Source organism: Leptodactylus fuscus, chromosome 1 (assembly GCF_031893055.1).
Source record: "Leptodactylus fuscus isolate aLepFus1 chromosome 1, aLepFus1.hap2, whole genome shotgun sequence".
NCBI classification, from domain to species: domain Eukaryota; kingdom Metazoa; phylum Chordata; class Amphibia; order Anura; family Leptodactylidae; genus Leptodactylus; species Leptodactylus fuscus.
The window spans coordinates 191,643,827-191,668,198 of NC_134265.1; the positions used below are offsets into that span (position 1 = coordinate 191,643,827).

The window sequence follows — 24,372 nt, forward strand, 5'->3', positions numbered from 1 at the left end:
GAAAGTTAGTAGGCCAAACCACTCCAACCCCTATTTCTCCACAGACTTTATAAATGGTTGACAGGCATGGTCAGACAGAAGAAGTAATATGTTACTAATTATACAATTAGAAATTATGCATTGTAATAGTGAAAGAAAAAAAATCATTTTAACCCCTTAAGGATCAGTCCTCATTTTTCAAACCAGACATGTATCACTTTATATGGCAATAACTTACACAAGGGATTTTGAGATTGCACTTCATGTTAGTTTGTACCCATTTATTTTGAATTTTGAATTTTTTGATTTTCGTTTTTGACTCCCCTCCTTCTAAACCCCATAGCTTTTTTTTATTTCTACGCTCCCAGAGCCATATGAGGTCTTAATCTTTGCAGCACAAATTTTTCTTCATGATGCCACCATTAATTATTCTGTATAATGTACTGGGAAGCTGGAAAAAAAAATTCAGAATGGAGTGGATTTGAAGAAAAAAATGCATTTCTGCGACTTTCTTACGGGCTTCAGTTTTACAGCATTCACTGTGCAGCCAAAATTTATATGGTTTTATTTACATTTTAACCCCTAAAACAAAAAAAACAAACCAACCAAAACTTATTTTTTTTTTCTAGAAGTCGTCATATTCAGACAGCCGTAACTTTTTTTATACGTCCGTGTACAGGGATGCATAGGGTGTCTTTTTGCAGGGCCGGGTGTACTTATTAGTTCTACCATTTTCAGGAAATGCTATTACTTTGATCACTTTTTTATTCAATTTTTTATCAGATTCAAAACAGTGAAAACCGGCGGTTTGGCACTTTTGACTATTTTTCCCGCTACAGCGTTTACTGTACATGAAAAATATTTTTATAGATTTGTAGAGCGGGCGATTTCGGACATGGGGATACCTAACATGTATGTGTTTCACAGTATTTAACTACTTTTATATGTGTTCTAGGGAAAGGGGGGGTGATTTGAATTTAAGAATCTTTTTAAAAAATTAAAAATTTTTTGCATTTATTAGACCCCTAGGGGTCTTGAACCCCAGGGGACTGATCACTAATGCAATGCATTGCAAAATACCAGCACTTCTATTTCAGGCTATGTAGCATAGCCTGCAATAGAATGACAGGCCGGGGAGCCTTCACAAGGCTCCCGGCTGTCATAGTAACGTGACGTCGGCGCCAGAGCTTACTCCGGGTGCTGGCGATCACCAGGAAAATGGCGGCGCCCACCTGCCGCCAGGAAAATGTCACCTCGGTCAGCTTTGACCGAGGTGCCGGAAGAGTTAATGCCGGGGACCGATCGGAGACATTAACGCCGGTTGTCTAGTATATCGGGCACAGTGTTAGTTATCAGATATAGCTAACAGTTGCTTCCGATGCTGCATGCAGGATCATCTAACCTGCGGGCAGCATCTCATGTCAGGGAAAGTTTGTTACTCCAACAAACTTTCCCTGACATGGCCGTTACATGATCAGGACCTGAATCTATCAGGTCCTGATCATGTCTCCGTGGACCCCAGCAGCTATTAGCGTTGGGTCCACGGAGCTCCCGACCCTTGGGACGTTTATAAACGTCTGCACGGCATAGAGCCCAAGCCGTGAAGACGTTTATATACAGTGGGCCGTCGCGAAGCGGTTAAGGCAGATTCCACCTGGAAAAACCTATGTTAGTCAACGGAAGGTGGGGAAAAAAAACTGCTAGCAGTGTTTTGGAGCAGTTTTTGCAAAAACCACTAACTTTTTTTTTTTTTTTTTTTTAAAGACATTTTCATGTCCATACAATATGCTGGAGCAAAAAAACTCCAACAAACAAACAAAACTCCAACACACACATCATGTAAAAAAAAACCATTTCCTAATTCCTGAAGCAGATTTTTTTCAGTTTCACATACCCTTACAGAATTTATCGAGAGCAGTGGTTCTTAACCAGGGTTTGATCGAACCCTAGGCCATATGCACGGTTCATTTTGTGTACCAGTAAAAAAAACATATACCTATGTTTTGAATTTGGAAAAAAATCATATTTGATTTATCACTAAAGAAGGGTTCGGTGACTGTGCATATGAAACTGGTGGATTCGGTACCTCAAACAAGGTTAAGAATCATTGATCTAGGGGTATAGTGAGCATTTTGACCCCACAAACGTTTCACAAATGTTACTAACATTGGGATGTGCAAATGAAAAATTACTAAAACGTCACTTTAACCCCATGTGACAATGAAAACTTTGGGAATAAGGGAGAAAAAGCACAGTACTGGTTGTTAAACAATTGCTCCTGAACACAGCAATACTCCATGGACTTCTGTCCAGGTTATCTCCTCTGAACATAACCAGGAAGCTTACTGGTGCTGTGACCCAGACGTTTACCAGTGTCCAGGTCACAGCGTCTAAAGTCGCACCACTTACACAACATATGAACAAAGTCATCAATAAAGTTTACATTTCTCCCAATCCCTGTTCTGTCCATACCTGAAGTTTATAAAGTAAAATACGTCTCTAGTGATGTCCGTTACACGCTAAAACAATAGTAATAAAGATTATCACTAAAGACAATGGTATAAACTGCTACAATTTTTATAGGGGAATAGAAAATTAGATTTTTATGTAAACTCCTATTTAATTTGCATGCATAAAATTGGTTGGCACATTTCTGCGATTTTGGCATTTCTTTAACACCAACACCTAAAAATATATGTGTGGTATGTATGAACTCACATATTGCAGTTTTTTTGTAACGTTGCAATGTTTGCTTGCTTGCGAATTGGGGGGGGGGGGGGGGGGGGGTTGGAAAGGAGACTGTTACATATTTTCTGCAGTCTGAGATCTGGCCAGTGGTCCTGCCGAGATGGGAGGAGATGGGAGGAAATGGTCTGACTTACTCTATAGACTGTAATACAGGTGTATTGCAGTGTATCGTACTCAACCAACAGATAAGACCATCGCTGATTCAGGCAGAATCACTGCAGCAGCCCCGCCTGCCAGTGTTAGGAGATGACTCTCAGCCTGCACTGTGAGCAAGCAGACACCGGGAATCCCTGCATCCCGTGATCGACCCATACGTCCTTTGCGATCTACCAGTAGATGGCAATCGACGTATCGGGCACCCCTGGTTTAGAGGTTCACTTGCTTTTGACGGTGTGTAATCCCTACATTATATAGGATGGTACTTTAACATTTTCAACTTCAAAGTAGATTTTTGTTCCTTCCAATTCTAGCGATTTTCTGAAGACATGTGTATGCAGGTATAGGCCTTAGTGATATGTATGAACTCTGCGCATGTTGAACTATTATTTTAAGAGGTTTAGTGCATATAACTTTTTGCTTGGTTTCCACTTTTAGCAACTAATATACATTTGATAGCATTTATTTTTTATAAAACATTCACTTTAAATTAAAATTGCATGAAGGTGCCTGTTCGTATACAGTACCAAGATTGCTTAGGCTACCGGTGGTGCAAAAAGCTCAGAATCACGCCTCTTGACTGCTCCTGCCTGACAGTACAGAGCCTATATAGCATAGGAGGCACCAAAACCAGCACCAGTTATTGCTCAGGAACAGTGGGGGATAGAGAAAAAATTCCAACCACACTGGAATCAGTGCAGCAGTGCCTATTAAATGACGCAAAGAGACTGACTTTGCTAAGGTGAAAGTTATTGTTTAAAATCCACTCACCTCTTGATGTCGGTTTCCTTCACGAATATAAACACTTGCCAGGTTTGTTACGATGAACGTCCATAACTCCTGGTGTGTGGTAAGCTGTGAAGAGATGCAAATTATTTAATTAAAAAAAAAAAAAAAAAGTCTTTAAAACTTATAATATACAAACATGAGATCAGTACACATTTTGTTCAACATCAAAGAGAAACCCATACTATTCAATATTCATGTGTCCACAAGACTGCATTATACACTCACCGGCCACTTTATTAGGTACACCTGTCCAACTGCTCGTTAACACTTAATTTCTAATCAGCCAATCACATGGCGGCAACTCAGTGCATTTAGGCATGTAGACATGGTCAAGACAATCTCCTGCAGTTCAAACCGAGCATCAGTATGGGGAAGAAAGGTGATTTGAGTGCCTTTGAACGTGGCATGGTTGTTGGTGCCAGAAGGGCTGGTCTGAGTATTTCAGAAACTGCTGATCTACTGGGATTTTCACGCACAACCATCTCTAGGGTTTACAGAGAATGGTCCGAAAAAGAAAAAACATCCAGTGAGCGGCAGTTCTGTGGGCGGAAATGCGTTGTTGATGCCAGAGGAGAATGGCCAGACTGGTTCGAGCTGATAGAAAGGCAACAGTGACTCAAATAGCCACCCGTTACAACCAAGGTAGCCAGAAGAGCATCTCTGAACGCACAGTACGTCGAACTTTGAGGCAGATGGGCTACAGCAGCAGAAGACCACACCGGGTGCCACTCCTTTCAGCTAAGAACAGGAAACTGAGGCTACAATTTGCACAAGCTCATCAAAATTGGACAATTGAAGATTGGAAAAACGTTGCCTGGTCTGATGAGTCTCGATTTCTGCTGCGACATTCGGATGGTAGGGTCAGAATTTGGCGTCAACAACATGAAAGCATGGATCCATCCTGCCTTGTATCAACGGTTCCGGCTGGTGGTGGTGGTGGTGTCATGGTGTGGGGAATATTTTCTTGACACTCTTTGGGCCCCTTGGTACCAATTGAGCATCGTTGCAACGCCAAAGCCTACCTGAGTATTGTTGCTGACCATGTCCATCCCTTTATGACCACAATGTACCCAACATCTGATGGCTACTTTCAGCAGGATAATGCGCCATGTCATAAAGCTGGAATCATCTCAGACTGGTTTCTTGAACATGACAATGAGTTCACTATACTCCAATGGCCTCCACAGTCACCAGATCTCAATCCAATAGAGCATCTTTGGGATGTGGTGGAACGGGAGATTCGCATCATGGATGTGCAGCCGACAAATCTGCGGCAACTGTGTGATGCCATCATGTCAATATGGACCAAAATCTCTGAGGAATGCTTCCAGCACCTTGTTGAATCTATGCCACGAAGAATTGAGGCAGTTCTGATGGCAAAAGGGGGTCCAACCCGTTACTAGCATGGTGTACCTAATAAAGTGGCCGGTGAGTGTAGGTCTGCTGTATGGATTATTAACCCCTTCCCGCCGATGGCACTTTTTGACTTCCTGACCAAGCTCGATTTTTCAAAACTGACATGTATCACTTTATGTGGCAATAACTTTGGAATGCTTTATCTTACCAAAGTGATTTTGAGATTGTTTTTTCGTAACACATTGTACTTCATGTTAGTGGTAAATTTTGGTTGATATGTTTTGTGTTTAATTATGAAAAAATAGGAAATTTGGTGGAAATTTTGAAAAATATGCATTTTATAAAGTTTGAAATGATGTGCATTGCATACAGATAGTCAGCTCACCAAAATTATATCATAAATCTCATGTCCCAGATCTCTGCTTTATGTCGGCATCAAACTTTAGTCACCCTTTTATTTTTTACGGACATAAGATTTACAAGTGAAACAACAATATTCAAAATTTTCAAGAAATTTCCAAGACCCATTTTTTAAGGGACTAATCCAGTTATGAAGGGGTTTTGAAAGACCCTTGTATTAGAAACCCCCATAAATCACCCCATTTTCAAAACTGCACCCCTTAAATAAGCCAAAACAACATATACCTAGTAATTTAACCCTATAAGTGCTTAACAGGAATTAATACAAAATGGAGGTGAAATTTTCAAATTTGATTTTATTTTACTAATATTTTCGTTTAGCCCTAGAATTTGCACAGTCACAAGGGGTTAAAGGAGAAAATGCATCCCACAATTTGTTATGCAAGTTCTCCTGACCACCATAGTACCCCACTTGTGGGTGTAAACTAATATATGGACGCACAGCGAGACGCAGAAGGGAAGGCGCGCCAAGAAGCTTTTAGAGGGCAGATCTGGCTGTGATCAGTTTCAGGAACCATGACGCATTTACAAAGCCCTTGAGGAGTCAAAACCCCGAAGTGACTGTGTAAACTGTGCGGAGTAAATTGGGTACACCAAATCCCAATCTATTTTCCCACTAGCTCCTATGACACGGATGGGGAAGAGGAGCATTCTGGGGGATCAGAATGGTGTATTATCTCTCATAAGCTCGAACAGCTTATACATTTCCTTCTAGTCGCAGCCACTTATGTCCTAATGATTTGGCGACTTTATTTTCTGGCAATGTGGCCATATGAGGGCTTGGTGTTTGCGGTATTAGATGTGCTTTTCAATGCCACCATTTTGGGGCCTGTAACTTATTGACTACACTTTATTAACTCTTTCTTGGTCGGATGTAAAAGGAAACATCAATTCTGGCATTGCTTTTTGGCATTTATTTTTTTTCCCATGCAGAGGACAGCATAAGTAACATGTTACCTTTATTCTGCGGGTCAGTACGGTTACGGTGATACCTCATTTATATTATTTTTTAATGTGTTGCTCTTTATGCAGAATAAAATTCAATTTAGGGAAAAAAAATCTATTTTTGCATCGCCATCTTCTGAAAGGCATAACATTTTTACTTTTCGGTAGACAAAGCTGGTTGAGGGCTTATTTTTTGCGGGAAGACCTTTTTATTGGTACCATTTTGGTTTTCAGCTAACCATTTGATTACTTTTTATTGAACATTTTGTAAAGGAAAGGTGGTGAATCATTATTTTGTGCGGATTTTTACGTGTTTTTTTTTTTTACACCGTTCGGGTTAAATAATGTTTTCTTTTTATAGTTCAGGTTCCTGGCAGGATCAACCAAGTACGAGGTGGAGGTAAGTGATGGGGCAGACCCGGGTCACTGATCAGACGCCAGGCTGCCCCCCTACGAACACCAGCACCCCCCGAAACTGTCGCGGGGGGTGCCGATCGGCACCATATTAAACTGAAACCCCAGAGATACCGGCGGTCATGTTGACCGCCGGCATCTCAGAGGTTAACACCAGCGATCGGACCCGGTTCCGACCGCGTGTTACGGGGCATTGTCAACCGTAACATACGGCTGACACCAGCAGCACATGGTGCGCACACAGGTTCTATGTGCGCACCATGCAGCCAGTACGGCGGTTTGCGGGAAGTCCTTCCCGGCAGCGCCGTACTATTACGGCGGATGTCGGGAAGGGGTTTTAAAAAAAGAAAAGAAAAAAAAAAAAAGAAAAACGTAACCACCACTAGATTTCAGCCTCTACTATGGAAATAGAAATCTATGTATACGATGCCTCTGGTCTGTGCCAGTCATTACACTGGCTGCCTATTCAATATAGAATAAAATATAAAGTTATAACTCTCATCCACAAGGCTCTCCATAATGCCGCACCCCCATACATTTCCTCCCTCATCTCTGTCTACCGCCCAACCCGTACTCTCCGTTCACTCAATGACCTAACACTTACATCCTCTATTATCAGAACCTCCCATGCTCGTATACAAGACTTCTCCCGAGCTGCACCACTTCTCTGGAATGCTCTACCCCGGACAATCAGATTAACTCCCAATTTCTACAGTTTCAAACGCAAACTAAAGACGCATCTTTTCAGACAAGCCTATCACAATGTCTAATGTAAACCCTTAACCCTCCACTGTCCTCGCTCCCACATTACCCCACATGATATGATGTCATCTCAGGATAACGTTATAGGTCCAAGCTCCATCCACATGTTACAGGACACGACTGGTGACGGCTCATAAAGTCTTATGTTTGTGCAATGACAGTCACCTCTATTACAAAAATGTCTGACCTCTGCATAAGTAATACCGCCCCCGATACCTCTTGTGTCACCCCCTCTACCCCATAGATTGTAAGTTCTTGCAAGCAGGGCCCTCAGTCCCATTGTGTGAAATGATTTTCTTTGTAATGTATCTGTCTGTATTTGAACCCTACAAATTGTACAGCGCTGCGGAATATGTTGGCGCTATATAAATAAAATGTATTATTTATTATTATATTATGTATACAGGGTTTAGAGTTTAACATACAGTGCAGAAATGCTCCCAGCCTAAAACTGTAGAACTAGTATGGAATCTGATCAAACTCACCCTTAGAGCTGTTGTAAACTGTGCCTCTGCGTTATCCATACAATTCACAGAGATGCAGTATAAACCCTGTGTAAAGTAAAAAAATAAAAAAAACAAAAAAATAAAAATGCAGCCATCAGAAATATGTGATAATTCATTTTAAAAGAAAAATAGATGTTTCTACTTTCATAAAAATAACTGTAGGTGCATGCACCTTTCCAACAGGTAAGTGAGGATGAAGAACCATTTGGCAGATTACTTTTACAATCAAGTCAATGTAGGTATCTAAAGTATAAAAACCTGTAAAGGGTCAATACATACCAGTAGGGTGTGAAGTTGGGCTGCATGGTTAGAAAAAAGCCTGGGTGACTGCTGACATAGCTGACAGACTTGTGAGATCTAAGGGAAAGAAAAAAAAAAAATCTATGATAAATGTGTTGTAATTTTTAAAAAACAGATTTCAAGATCTTCTACTGCAAACTTTACCTCTTGTAAGGCTGTGGCTTTGTGGCCGGTGACTAGCCGACACATAATTATGTGCTCCAGCAGAATGACTTGGAAGGAGGAAAGGATTGGGCTGCTATCCAGCACTGCAATAGTAAAAATTTACAAAGGTGAAAACAGAAATAACAGGTAGCCTGTTACAAACATTCGTGTCTATAATCTGGCATGTTCGGCTAGGCACGTTTAAGAGTCAGGGACTGTTTTGGACTATTTATTGGAAACTGAATATGTCCATCCTTAGACATTATGAGAGTATCTACAGTCCTCCTTATCTAATAAGACAGCGAATGTGTGAGACGCCTTGATATATAGGGACACTATAGCTGTGTGAAAGACTTTTCAGAACAACCTACGGCTGTCTTCTACCATCTTCTTCCTCTTTAGTCCCGGCCAAACTTTCTGCAGGTACGAGACAACAATTTTTGTTGTTTTGTTTTTTTTTGATAAGAGCAGAGAAATAAATATTATGGGTACAACATTTGTTGCAAGAGTCTGAATCATGATGGCTTACCTGGACTGAGCGAAGTTCTAAATATGGCCTGGGAATCAATCATTATGTCCAATATACTCAGATCCAGGGAGTTTCGTAACCAATAGTTTTGACACCACATCTGGAGGTAATCCCCAATATTTAGGATAAAGTTTTACTTCTGCAACCTACTTGCCCAAAAATATATCCTAAACTGGAGCTACTAGACACCTGGCTGACACTCCCCACTGTGACAGTTTCCGATTTGTGAGTGAAATACGTTTGTGACAGAAAAGCTGGATTTAGGTTAGTGCAGGGATGGCAGACTCTGCATAGGGCAGTTTAACATGATGTCTAGATGGATGCTCATCCACAGGGCCATATACGCTTTTATTCTCCCAGCAACTCCAGTTAGACCAGATAGGCCGATTCATTGTCCTAAATGGCATCTATGTAACACTGATTTAGATCATAGACTATGGTTGTGTAATAGTCAAGGATTATTAGGAGTAGCTTCATCACTCATTCCACTCCTTATGGTACAAAGATATTCTACTCTGCTCTAAGACATATCTTTCTCACGACCAGAAACTGGAAAGTGAGATACCTAGGGGAGGGATCCAGTCTTGCCCCAACTCTCTCATTCTATTTGCCTTGTGGTGAAGGGATGTTCATTATAACACTGGTAGCACCTGCTACATATAGCAAAGTTAGAAACAGACCAAAGGAAATCCTCAGATACTGGAAAGTTCTTTAAAAAGTGGAGGGCATTTTGCAGTACAGTGCTTACAGCCAGAGGAAACAGGTAGTCAATTGATTCCCTTCACACTCTCACAAGGGTTACTTTTGGAACAGTTGAAGAATTCCTCGAGTTGCCTACAGGTTTCTCTGGAGACACCCTGCCACTTATCTAAATAATAGAGCAATAGTTTTTCAAAGGTTTTGGGCACTACCACTCCCACGTGGCTGTTGGGAGTTCAACTGATGGGAGTCTGATTTACAAATACTGAGACTTTGTATTTCCTTAACATTTAGTTTATGTAAAGTAACAACATATGGGCCTGCGTGCCTGCCTTGTTATATATTTAAAAAAATTTTTAAAGAGTGTTTATTCACATGGTCAGTCAGATGTCAAATAGTAAGGACCAACAACAGACTAGAAAGATAAAGGTAATCAACAGTTGCAATGAAATCTAAAAATTAAGCGCTGAACAAATGTCTGAAAATATGTATTATATTATACATGATATAAAACCAAAAGATAGATCCAGATACAGAGAATCAATGCCTGTAATGTTACTATGGGGCATATAGGGTGAATTAGACCACATAAAACTGGCTTTTAGACACGTTAACAGTCATTTAAACATGCAGTGAAACCTACTTTTGAGCTTTTCCAGCTGCATTAGAGCCTTATCTGTGTATTTCTGAGCCTTCTCAAGATATCCTGCCTGCATGGAGTGCATGACTGTCACCTGTTTTATACAAAACAAAATAGATAGTAGTAGATTAATAGGAGAAATCCTCATGAAACAGGATGTGAATTAGCTAAAAAGAGTCTGCAGAAGATTCACCCAGAGTGCCCTCGCAAGTGACTAGCTGCTACCAAGGCTGCCATCTTTCGATGGATTCAGTCTGCTATCAAGGAAACCTATCGGCTTCAAGTCCTCATGTATGTGCGGTTTTATATACTGCTAGAAAGCTAACAGTGCTGTGATATGAGGACCTCCTTTCTGACTAAATTGTATATTGCCCAGATCACCGATGCGGACAGGTGACCCGCCCCAGGCACATTTTTAGATTTTCATTGACATCAGAAAGAGGAGGAGCTGGTCCTTCCATAAGAAAGTGATCTCCCATGCCCAGAAAGCCCTGACAGGAAGGGTAAGTATGATGGAGCGGGGGTTAGTATTGGTGACGTTCCGTTTCTGGAAACAGATCACCACCAATACTGGGTGCACTTATTAACTTATTAATAGCACTAACAGACTTTTAAAAAAAACAAAAATAAATAATTAAAAATTTGCCTGGAAAACCCCTTTAAGGGTTGGACATCGCCCCACCAAGTGATGGTTCACCCTAGGAGAGCTGTTGGAAACTCCTGAGTTGTTCGGCATCAGGCTTCTGCTGCCCAGTCCTGCAAAGCTGTCACCTGGGCCTCTATTCAAACTGTCACTAAATTTTACCAGATCCATTCTGTGGCATCTGACAATGCCACTTTGGGTTGTAAGATTCTGGAAGTGGCTGGACCCTAGGTTGATCACATGGCCATGTAATTCCAACCCTCTGGGATTGCTTTAGGACATCCCATGGTGCGCACTTCCCCAGTGAAATAAGCAAGACTTTTTTTTATATTCACTATAAAATTCTTTTCACGTTGTATTCACTGGGGCACGCAGATCCCTCCAGCGTTCTTATTTTTGTTCATGCATGAGCTGTTTTAGTTCAGGACAAATTGGTGGATGTTAGTTCCATGTTCTCTTTGGTTATTTGTGTCTCTCCTAGTGCTACGGTACAAATTGATGAAGCACAGTGTCTGTGAGAGGGTATAGTGTGGACGCAGAGATGTTAGTTTTTGATACTCCTAGTATCAGTCTCCTACTGGCTGCGTCTATACCCATGGTGCTGCCCCCCCAGTGAATACAACAAGAAAAGGATTTTACAGAGTGCAAAAAAAAATAAAAAATAAATAAAAATCAATTTTTCTTGTTTTATTCATTGGGAGACACAGCACCATGGATACAGACCTGGCCAGTAGGAGAATGACACTAGGAGAGGTAAAATATGTTGGCTCTGCATTCAGGCTATATCCCCTCCACAAACAATGTGCTGACCAGTTTATACCACAGCAGTAAGAGAGGCACACAAAAACATGGAACCAAATCAACACCATGGCCTGGAACCCAAAAGAACCAACATAGCTCGGACTATATAGAAAAACAGAAAAACTTGCTCATGGCATTTCTGGCTTTTACAGTGTGAAAACAACCTAGTAAAGGTGACCACCAGTGTCCACCTGTGCCCTGTCTGTGATGAAACCCTTTTTTTTTTTTTTTTTTTTTTTTTTTAGCCAGACACAAAGTCCTGCATGTCTGACTTTGTGTCCGGCTAAAAAAAAACGGTTTCCCCACGGATAGGCCACAGGCAGACACTGATGGTCACATTTACAAACCCATTCAATTGAATGGGTTTTAAAGGTGACTGTCGGGTTTCCGTCCCCTGTCCAGTTTCGCTGGGACTAAAACGCGATGGAATGCATACAGCAGACACCGAGTGTGAACGCCCCCTGAGATTGAAAATTGAGTGTCCCCCTCCACCCCGTTGCATTCATCTCAGTTTTTTTCTCAATAACACATAGGAATAGCCTTAAGAAAGACATCTAAAGGTAGGAGAATAGCCTTTCTTAAGGCTATTCCTACGTGTTATCGAGAAAAAAAAATGTGATTTTAATGGTAGAATCCCTTTAAACTATATTTCGGCCCTCCAATGGTCTGAAAATTACATCAGTATATGAGCAATTCCTTTCATCATTTCAGACTTACCAGGTACACCAGAACACACATGTGTTCCTTAGGCAGCCAGTGGAAAAGATCAGCTGGGTTGCTGGGTAATATCTCATCATCATGAAGAGTTGAAATTGTCTGGATGCATTGTTGGAGTTGTTTGAGACATGGCTTCACACTTTTCACCTGCAATAGAACAACTCAATATCATATACAATGTACACAGCACTGACAGCAATGTCTAGGATTGTGAGCAGATTTCTATTGCCACGATCATAGAAATGTGTAATAAGATTAGAATGAAGGCCAGACAATCACAAAATAATCAAGTCAGCTAATTTAATAGACATGAACTTGCCAACATCAATATTTTTCATTCATACCATCCTGTCTGGCACTGCCACTGGCTTAAGTACACCAATGGTAGGTTAAGTAATCAGGATTGCTGATATAGGAAACAAGATTGGCGCTTGTTTTTTTGACCAAAAAAAAAAAAAATATAAATAATATATATATATATATATATATATATATATATATATATATATATATATATATATATAGCTGATCACATGAATACTCAAAACTAAAATTTTGTGGCATGGCATATAAATAAAGGAAAGACCTAAAATAATTGATGTAAAATGTACAATGTAATTGTAATTTTGACTTGGGTCAATTGTCCATCCCTAGCTAGTACTTACCTGTCCTGCATCCAAATAATGCGTCACTTGTAGAACCAGGAAGAAAACTCGTAGAGACTCTTTCTGAATGGGATTTCCCTGCCAATTTTCAACAATCTGTCCACACAAAGTCAGTAGGGGGTGTACTTCTTGTAGTTTTCGCTCCATCAGCAAAAGCTAAGGCAGAAATTGTGTTTCAGTCATTAGAAAGGTACAGGTGTCAGGCTGTATTGTATACATTATATATAGCTGGTCTCTTTAATGGTCACATGGTAACACAAACTACTTTAAGGAGGACCTTTCACCACCTCCTACAATTCCAGTTCTTTACATCAATTAAAAGGCCCTTCTCCACCGATTCCAGCACAATTGGAAATTTTTCTGTAGCCCCCATCTTTCCCAAGCAATCAATCCTGTTAGTTTTTGTGCCTGCTATGGTATTTACTCTCTGTACTGTCAGGAGGCCGTTGTCAGGCAGGAGCAGACAAGGGGTGTAATTCTGAGCTCTGACACTGGCAACCTCCGAATCACACCCCCTGCTTGAAACTGCCCTTCTGATATGAGAGATTAAAAGGCACATCAGATACCAAAACTTGGCTGCAACATGCCAGAAACACTCAAACTACTTATTAAAACTGACCATACACATAATTTAGACAAAAAGAAAGACACCGAGCGCCAATATGGTGTAGTAATCCAAGTGATGAAGTGGTAACAGGCCAAATTAAGGCCTCTTACCTTAACGTGTTGTGAATAGTCACAACACCAAAAGCACGTGGAACAGCAAACGTGGCGGTAGCAGCTAGTCCCCTTGCGTCAGCCAAGGCTCGCAATCAACAATGAATAGATATCCCTCAGGGTCAGAGACCAATCAGGTGGCGGAGGAGTGGGGTAAAGCGTGCACCGACCAACTGAACAAGTATTCTTCCAAAACTTTAATGCTTAAGCACGACGCGTTTCGGGCAAGAAGCCCTTTTTCAAGTGCATATAAAACTACAAAGAACAAGCCATAAACATATCTGAATTAATCGTAAAAAGTAGGAGGCATAAAAGAACAGGCCACAAGCATATCTAAATTCATCATAAAAAAATAAGTGACATAAAAAGTTTCAATATTTCTCTCCAGGAATAAAATAAGTAGTAAATTGAATAATAGATCATAACAAAAAGTAAATTGAATAGACAATGACAAAAAAACAAAAATCACCCATGATACATAAATAAAAACTAATCATAATTTAAAACAAAGTGACGTTCCACATAACATACAAAGCATACTCATAAAATGGTGAGTATTAGAACACTACTGAGTACCCTTGTATAATGAGGTTTCCTTATACTCTCAATTGCCTCAGAACTGCAGGGAGTGTGTCTGCTACATCTCGGCATAGGAAAGCATTGACCAGCGTTGATTGGCCGAATGCCATACAAAGTACAGCATTCGACCAATCAACGCTGGTTCTGCCAGAGGAGGCGGAGTCTAAGATCGGTTCACAGCAGTCTCCATTCTGGTCCGATCTGAAGACTCGGCCTCCTCACAGACGAGCCTCCGGCAGAACCAGTGTTGACTGGCCGAATGCTGTACTTTGTATGGCATTCGGCCAATCAATGCTGGTCAATGCATTCCTATGGGAAAAAGTTAGCTCCCGCATATCGCAAGCTGACAGGGATCCCATAATACAGTGAACTGGCAGGTTAGATGCCCCCAGGCATGCTTCCCCTGCTGTCCCAGTTGCATTCCAGGGTGTTGGCATCATTTCCTGGGGTGTCATAGTGGACTTTGTGACCCTCCTGTGTCGAATAGTGGTTTCCCCCTTAACGAGTATTTTTTCCCCATAGACTATAATATGGTTCGATATTCAATCGAACAGTCGAGTATTGAGCGGCTACTCGAATCGAATTTCGAACATTTCACTGTTCACTCATCTCTACTTTTTATGATTAATTCAGATATGTTTATGGCTTGTTGTTTGTAGTTTTATATGCACTTGAAAAAGGGCTACTTGCCGAAACGCGTCGTGCTTAAGCATTAAAGCTTTGGAAGAATACTTGTTTGGTTGGTCTGTGCGCGCTTTACCCCACTCCTCCGCCACCTGATTGGTTTCTGACCCTGAGGGATATCTGTTCATACACATAATTCGTCAATAAACACATCTCTAGCTTACCCTCTGCGAGAACAAAGAATCATGCATGTCAGATGGATCATGCACATTTTCTTAGTTATTTGTTGCAAGAGAAGAGTCAGGAAGACCTCCAAATACACAAGTTGGTGACTGGCTATTATGTTAATGGCCAGGTAAATAAATTCTAGAACTATACAAAGAGCTATGACTAATAAGCACACTTACCATTCCTTTGCTCAGCAAGAACAAAGCTCTGCAAAAACAAGATTTGGTCATCAATTCTAGGAAGCTACTGTTACACAGCCAACATCAAATCAATTTTTCCTGCTGTTAAGAATTATAATTTAAAAAGCACAACAAATAAAGAGATACTATGCCAACAGCCAAAACAGGGTTGGTTTTAGAAATAAGAAACCTGTTAGAATCCATTCATGACTTGGGGAAACTATATACATGAAAAAAAAAATTAAATGTCATCAGGATAAAAACAAATCAGCTGTCTTCCAGGGGAAGTTTTATATATGCAATCTTTATATATACACAATCTTTGGCACAGCGCCGACAAATTCAAAAAAGGATTAGATGCCTTTTAGAGCAACATCACATAATTATTTTGTAAATCTATAGAACATGGGTAGGCAACCTTTTTTGTTCGAGCGTCGATTTAAATAAATAATTTATTTATTTTTTTTAAAGTTAAGTATTTGGAGTGTTGAGCAATAATGGTAAGGCTGCAGACCCCTACACTAAAGTCATACAGATATTTCTAAGGAACGGCGGTGCGGATCAGGATAATAAAGGTAAAACGAGTATTTACTGTAATTTTCTGTAAAAAGGGTTTCTAATAATAGAATCCCTTGGGCTGGGCTTCAAGGAGTGTGTATGTTTCACCATGTGGTTGCATAGTTCATCCACCAGTACTCCAGTTTCCTGCGACACTCCAGTTTCCCTGTTAGGGAATTTAGATTGTGAGCCCCAAGTCGACAGCGAGTGAGTTTTCGCAATGTGGGGCTTCAGCCTAAAAATTCCCCAGTGCGCGCAGCAATCAATTAATAACAGTATAATTTAGCATCTCAATTAAATAAAAGTGTCAAAAGCTACATTCACATTTGTGTAGAAGACTGCATTGCAATGTCTGCCTGAAACTAGAGGATGAAGAAAAAAAGAAGTCCTGTAACGCATAACTTATTCAGCTGCCACTTTCAGTTTAAAAACAATGGACACACGACAGATCCCATGATAGACAATAGGGTCTGTCAGAATTCATATGCATCAACTAATTTGCGGTCTGCCTGTCATTGTTCAGGTCCTCCAATGGAACTAAACAATGGACAGCTGATGTTCGTGTGAACCTAGCATCAGTGATAAAAAAAAATTAAAAAAAAGTAATGACAATATTTCTCCTTACGCTAGGTTCACACCTGCATTCAGCACTCCGTTCTGTGCTTTCTGTCTTCTACATGCAAGAAGATGGAAAGCACAGACCGGGTCCGGCCGTGAGCGGCGGTGAGCGTTTTATGCTCTCCGCCGCTAAACCGGTTTTTTTAATCCGGACACAGAGTACTGCATGTCCGACTGTGTCCGGATTAAAAAACCCGGTTTCGCGGCGAAAACGTTCGCCGCCGCTCACGGCCGGACATCTTTCTCACCCTTTCAAATGAATGGGTGAGAAAGAGTCCTGCAGGTTTCCGTATCCTGCTCTGTTTTATGCAGGAAACGGAAACCTGCATCACGGAGTGCCGGGTGCAGATGTGAACGAGCCCTTAAGCAGTTTCATACTGTAAATACCTCATTTATATGTGGTTATTAATTAGAACAGACATTTTTACCTCGTATATTCAGAGCCCACCACACGTGCATACTCTGCTCCAACCCCAAGAAGGTCACATGCTGACACCAGATCTTTCTCAAGTGTATGAAGTTGCTAAAAATTGTAAAAACATGATTTAATGGTGGACAACTTCACAGTACATGACTGCATTCACTTTAACTATGCGCCTCACTCACCGCAAGCTGGAAGAGCAATCTGCAATGCCAATATGGTGTTTGTTGAGATATCTGGATCGCCTTCCGTAGAAGAGGCTTTGCAGCATCTACAGAATTCTGCAACAGAATTTGTAGTCCAAATATTTTAAAATATTGCATTTATACATCCATATACTCATTTCTGCAGATAAAAATGAATTTGCAATAGCAATATGTACAGCATGAGGCAACAGAATAGATATATTGTATATAGGAACAAAACCACAGTACACTGCCACTGGTAGTAAGATCATAAACTGCAATGGTTTGACAGCATATCCTCCTGTAATTTGATGAAACCCAATATACCTACGATCTGCCAGCCACTCAAGAGAGGACAGCTATCAGCAAGTCAAAATTCACTCTGACATTATTTGTTTACCTTGAAAAGTAGCAACAAAAAGCTGCAGCAGCTACTGGAAATTTTCAAAAATTAAAATGGTCGGAGTTTTTGGGTGCAGTAGATGCTGGGTGCTGGGAAAGGGGAGGGAATTCAGCCTGGCTGAATATAGGGTATCTGCAGTGCTCCTATTAACCCCTTCCCGACGGAACAGGAGAACTGCAGATACCCTAAATTCAGTAGACCGGGCACTTTCAGACACAGGGATACCTAATGTGTATGTGTTTCACAGTAACTTCCTACTTTTCTATGTATTCTAGGGAAAGGAGGGATTTATTTACTTTATTTTTTTTTATTATATATATAGTTTTTTTTTTTAAGCTTCGTTTTTTTCCCCCTACTATTTTATGGGAGATTCTATACAATACTATTGCGTTGGTCATAGACCCCCCCCCCTTTAAAAAAAATATATTTACTTTCTTGCTTGATGCGAGTATAAGCCAAAGGGGGCTTTTTTCAGCAAATAAACTGTGCTGAAAAATTCGGCTTATAGTCGAGTATATACGGTAATCAACATGTTTTCTTTAAGAGGGTTGTCCAGGAAAGAGTGGATAATCCTTTTAATTTCTAAATCAGACAGGGGCATTGGATAAAGTTTAAAGAAAGAAAAAAATATATATATCCCCCGATGCTCCAGTGTCTATCCTCCTGCTGCCCCGGTTGTTCTGCCCCTGCGGCTTCTCCGAGGTCACTTCTGGAGTTCCATTGAAGCTGCTGATTGGCCTCAGCATTCACGTGACCACAGAGGCCAATAAGCGAAGGGTCTGTAATGTTAATAACTGTGACATCACTGCTCCTCTTCCTAAGGCCAATCAGCCGCTTCAATGGATCTCGATAAGCCACCAGGGCAGAAGAACCAGGACGTTTGAGAGGACACTGGGGCATCGAGGACAGTCGAGTAGGTTTTTTTTTTTTTCCAATGCCTCAGGCTGATTTAAAAGTATTGTGCATTTTTGCCTGGACAACCCCTTTACCAGATGGAACAGTGGTAATCTTCCTTGGTTTCAAAATATACAACGGCAACAGAAAAATCCACTCAAAACGTCTCGAAAAGCCATTTTCACACGAAAATATTATGGGTGCATTTGTGTTACAGTATACCAACAATACCAAAGTCTAACGACATGAATTGACAACAACACTGACCCAATTGGAACGAGCCCTTTGATGCTGTCAGTTTAGTTCATGAGACCTTTGGTCACACAGGCAATTGGCACAACAATGCTCCCAAAATATGCTTGTAAAAGTAGCAAATGAGTTGGCTTTATTTGTAACTAAACTTTTAGGACAACTTGGTCTTATTTCATTAAGCATGTGATACTGGACCAACATGTAACGCACTTTAACGACTGGCTGACCCGGTGAACCATTCCTTTAGTACCTAAAGCCAGACAACTAATAAAATATATTAACTGGGCATATATAGCAATGTTTAGAACTCACCTCCTGGCAGTATAGCTCAGACAGCAGGCTGGCAGCTTCAAATTTAACATCTTCAAACTGAGGGATCTGAAGACAGCAAGTTAAGTTTGAATACATAAGTGGACATTTTAGAACTTCACAAATGTGATCACTTTGATAATGGATCAGGGCTTGGAACATTCATGGGCAGCAGCTGTTCTAGAGTAATACGCAACCTGGAAAAAGTCATTGCTTAATGGCTTGTATTTGTCTAGGGATGACCATACACACAAAGACAGACAGATGCTGTCTTGCACTTAACTTGGCATGGAGCCCATTTCTCTGCAGGCAAACCCCAGGGACTAAAAGTGTCATTAATACTCTCTAAAACTTCCAGCAGATGTCTTAATCTAATAACAAAACACTATTAATGATATAATAACACAAAACAATAACATTAAACACACACAGCATAATTTTCACAGTTAGGCGTGGTTTACATCTGTGTTCGGTGTTCCTTTCAGGGACCACCCCCGAACGGAATACCGCACATATTAGAAAGTGATTAGCAAAGAAAGCACATGGACCCTATAGACTATAATGGGGTCTGTGTTTTCTGCACGAGTCATGCGGAGAGAAAAGGGCTGCTTGAAGTCAGTTTCTCTCCACGTGACTCGTGCGGACACCGCGTGGAAAACACACAGACCCCATTACAGTCTATGGGGTCTGTGCGCTTTATTTGATAACCACTTTTTAAAGTTGTCGGAATTCCGTTCGGGGGGGGGGGGGGGGGGCCCAAGCAGACTTCCCGAACGGAAGACCGAATGCAAGTGTGAACCGGGCCTAAGTGTATATCCACACACTGTGGATAGGTTACAGAAATATCTGCAACTGTTTCTTTTATCTGAATGTGTCATCTAGAAGTTAGGCACATTTTGGAGAACCTCATTCAGGTATACAAAGCTGCTTTTCAGTTTCACAACTTTCTACAACAAGTCTCGGAGATGCAAACTTTCCTTAGACCACTAGACATCCTAGTAATAAAGAAAAAAAAAATTAAATATATATTCAGGAGACTTCTCATAAGAAAACATCAAAGTCACCCACTCAACTTTGGCAAACTCCGTACTGGTACAGAATGAAGAGCCACCAGACATTTTCAACTAATTTCTCTTTATACTACAGACTTAGGTCGGTAGCAGACGACCGTGGTATGGGTCAGTGTGCCATTTCTGTATTTCACAGATAGTACACTGATCCATTCTTTTCTATGGGCCTGTACACATGACTGTGAATTTCACGGTCCTGTGTGCGGGCCGACCGTCCGGGTTGCAAAACATAGAACAGGTCCTATTCCTCTCCTGTTTTGCGGCCTGTGCTTCCTATTCATTTAATGATAGGAGTCACAGAAGCATGGCAGGTGCACTAGCGGCACACGGGGACATCCGCGTGTGCAACCTGTGCTTTTAATTCACAGCAGGCCAGTTGCAGCAAGGTCGTCTGCAACCAGTCTGAAAGGGATTGCCAAGCATTAAAACATTTTTGAGATTGATGACCTATCCAGTGGACAGTACTTTCCACTGCACAGCCCATTAAAGTGAACATGCATACAGAGAATTTAAACGTTAGTTTGTGCAAACAGCAACAGAAGGCTGGAATATCAATTAAAAAAAAAAAAAATCCATAGTCTTAAAGTCAGATGCCAACCAACCAATGGGGTAACGTCATATTTGCCTTTAAACCACTGATCATTTCTAACTTTAGGACAGAAAAAGGATACTTGCTGTGAAATTAACCACTGAAAAAAAAAAAAAGAGAAAGCTTCTATTAGTAATAGTCCATAAACAAAAATGGTCATCATTTCATTAGAATACATTAGTAAGCACACTCCCATTAAGGCTACTAAGGCACTTGTCCATGGGAAAAAAAAAAAAAAAAAGCACTTTTTTTCACAACCAAGTGCACACATGAGGGTAGCAAGATTTTACCAACCCCGCACAGACATGAGCCTATCGGAGGGGACAGCGAACTCAGGCTGTGAATTAGCTTCTTCTGTTTTTTTTTTTTTTTACTGAATTGTTCATACGGACTGATAAAACAATGGCAACGTGAAAAGATCTTGTAAAGTCTATGGAGCTCGAGCTAAAAGATGGCTGGTGAACTCTGAGTGAGCCTTAAGAGGGTTATTCATTTTCTAACATTGATAGCCTATACTTAGGAAAGGCCATCAATATTAGACCTGAGTGGTGCAAGATCCCAGCAAATCACCAGTACCCAGACTAGATAGGCCATCAATGTTAGAAACCAGATAAAGCCCTTGCATGGGTTATGCACTAATACTGATGAACTATCCTTAGCTAAGACCCCGCACAGATCTGCCATGTACACTCTGTAGCAGCAGCTTTAGCTACTAAAGCACTGCCCCATTTAAGTCCATTGGCCAGTGCTGCAGTACTAAAACTGCTGCTACAAATGATACGGCAAGTGAGCAGTGGCATGTAAACATTACCAGATGTCAGGACCCGTTCACATCTGCGTTTGGGGAGTCCACTTGGGCGCCCCTGAACGGAAACCTATATGCATAAAAAAAGCTGTTACCTATGGAAACCCGTGTACCCCATAGACTATAATAAGGTCCGTGTGGCTTTGCTTAAAACATGCAGAGAAAAGTCCTGCAAGCTGCACTTTTCTCTCTCTGCTTGTTTCATGTGGAAACTGAGTGGAAACCACACAGACCCCATTATAGTCTACGCGGTCCGCAGGTTTCCTTAGGTAACCACTTTTTTATGTGTATATATTTCCGTTCGGGGGGTCCCCAAGCGGACTCTCTGAACAAAAACCTGAGCACAGATGTGAATAGGGCCTCACACTGTATTCTCTGCAAGTGTCCATATCTAATATTGATAGCCTACCCTAGGGGTAAGCCAATTCTTGCCACCAGGGGATGCTATAAATCCCTGACAAATGCCAGCAGTCACCTCACATTTCAGGAGGATGCTCCTTCTGTAACTAGCATTGACTGCAATGAATGCAGCCTCCCTCAAGTATGGCCTCCTTGCCAATCACGTCTGTGTGGAGAATAGCATATGACAACTGGGAATATACCCCACTGTGCCAGTCGGTCACTGTTAGTTTTATATCTGCCTGTATATTTTGTGTATTTGTATGTAACCCCCAAATGTAAAGCACCATGGAATTAATGGTGCTATATAAATAAACAATAATAATAATATACCCTTAAAGTAGGGCTAGGCAATTCATAAAAAAAAAATCTACTTGCTCACTCAGTCATTGGTTAAAGGACATGTCAATCACTGTATGCTATCCAATCAGAACTGCTGATACGTGAATAACCAAAACCCAGTGTCATAAATAGGGGGTGTGACCTGTAGAAAAAAAGGATTGTCCTAAAATAATTTTTCATTAGGCTAGGGCGGCACTGCAACTTTGACCAAAAAAACAACAAAAAACACTGTGACGCTCTAATGTGTATGGGCTGCTTCAAGGGGTTATGCCATTATGGACATTGTAGGACAGGAGATAAGTGTCTGACCACTGGGGGCCCGATCAGCAGGTTCCCAGTGATTAGGACGACAGAAAAAGTGAGACTGCAGTGTTAGTGTGCTTGTGTGACTGGCGCTTCAGTCACTTCTATTGGGCTGCTGCGACTGAAATCTCTGGAAGTGCCTACAGCTCCACAGAAGTGAATGGCGTGTCGGTCATGCAAGCATATTGGTGCTCCACTGACAAGGAGGCCTGTCCTCCAGACGACGAACATTAATCGGGCACTTATCACCTGTACTGTGAATAGAAGATAAGTGTCCATAACGGACAACCCCTTTAAGTCTGTCGGTCCCAGCACTGTCATCAGTCCCATCTCTTGTGCTCCCAGCGCACATACAATTCTCTAATGAAATCAAGGTTAGAACAATTTGCTTCATTGTGCAAGCAGAATGAAGTCATTGAGTACTGACCTATACTTCATTGGAGAACTGTGCGTACATCTTGAGTACTGCAGACTCCTCTTCCCATAAATATAGAATTAAAAACTAACAGGTTCCTTTTAAGGCCCATTTTAAAAAACAGCATTTCTGCTCACTGCCTCATGTAAGCATGCCCAGTGATCAGTCAACAATTGGCTAGGTTTACATCTGCATGGGAGTGTCCATCAAAAATCACCAGACAAAAAAGTCCCACAAACCCAATGGTTTTCTCCAACAGAGCAGAAGAATGGACACCCAGCGCTAGTGTGCACCTAGTGTCAGCAGCACGATCCCAAGTAAACAGGGGTGTGCTGCCTACAAATAAAAACCATAGACATGTAAGATGGTACTAATGCCTGTTCATTTTCATGTACAAACACAGGACCAACAGCCAAACTTATGTACAGGTTGCACCATGGCCAGAACTGCAGTAGATGGCTTTTGCTTGCTCTTTGCTGTGGACAAGTGGGTGGCTGTGATATCCAAAAGTGTAATGGACAGGGGATGTCCAGTGAAGAGATAGAAAAGGGTTGTAGGGTGTATTCACTGCATTTTTTAACACATTGATTTCTATGCAAAAAGATGTCCTTCCCTTTGTTTTAGTCCATTAAAGGGATCGATCTGGTAATGGATGTAATTGTGTACAATAACCACAGTGGTTATCAAACTACTAGTCACTTACTAGATATCAGACACTGAGTAAGCCAGGCAACCAATGGGGCTCCTATAGCAGATCTAGGATTATAGGACTGAGGCATGCCATTCAGAGTTGGGAGAAAGAAGGGCAGGACTACAGATACAAGTTACAGAAGTGTGAGCAGCCCCCTGAAGTACACGGAGGATGGGGCTTTCTATAGGTTATGGCCGGCCACCCGCGCCTCCTGCAGGACCGCAATGTTAGTCGCCCCCATTCTTCTCCATGTGGGACCACTTCCCCTCCGCACCCCTAAATGCCTATAGGCACCCGCTCAAACCTCACCGCTTTCTCCAGGTGCTGACGGGCCAGCTCACTGTTCTTCGTGTGGTGATAGAGGACCGAGCCGAGCTGCAGGTGAGTCCGGGCCTCGATGCGCTGCGGCGGCTTGAACTGGAAGACAGCCTGCAGGCAGTGCACACACAAGCGGATTTTAGGGGGGCTAGAGGTACGAAAGTGCTCTGCAAAACCCAGCAAGGCTAAGTACCAGGACTCCGAGGCCTCAGCCTGCGGAGCTACTACCGCCGCAGCCGCCATCACTGATACCAACAACA

General features: G+C 41.5%; 1 protein-coding gene across 1 annotated transcript in view; it reads right to left on the bottom strand.

Moving 5' to 3' along the window:
• Positions 1-24,372, bottom strand: part of MAU2 (MAU2 sister chromatid cohesion factor) — a 39,419-nt gene extending 15,047 nt beyond the window's left edge. Inside the window, exons 1-13 of the mRNA XM_075280406.1 lie at positions 24,104-24,372; positions 20,922-20,939; positions 19,184-19,249; positions 17,323-17,418; positions 17,145-17,239; positions 15,541-15,568; positions 13,214-13,369; positions 12,549-12,695; positions 10,391-10,481; positions 8,520-8,623; positions 8,355-8,432; positions 8,055-8,120; positions 3,655-3,738 (exon numbers count right to left, since the gene is read on the bottom strand). Of these exons, the coding sequence (XP_075136507.1) occupies positions 3,655-3,738; positions 8,055-8,120; positions 8,355-8,432; positions 8,520-8,623; positions 10,391-10,481; positions 12,549-12,695; positions 13,214-13,369; positions 15,541-15,568; positions 17,145-17,239; positions 17,323-17,418; positions 19,184-19,249; positions 20,922-20,939; positions 24,104-24,355 (1,281 nt within the window). The 5' untranslated portion in view covers positions 24,356-24,372. The remainder of the gene's footprint in view (positions 1-3,654; positions 3,739-8,054; positions 8,121-8,354; positions 8,433-8,519; positions 8,624-10,390; positions 10,482-12,548; positions 12,696-13,213; positions 13,370-15,540; positions 15,569-17,144; positions 17,240-17,322; positions 17,419-19,183; positions 19,250-20,921; positions 20,940-24,103) is intronic.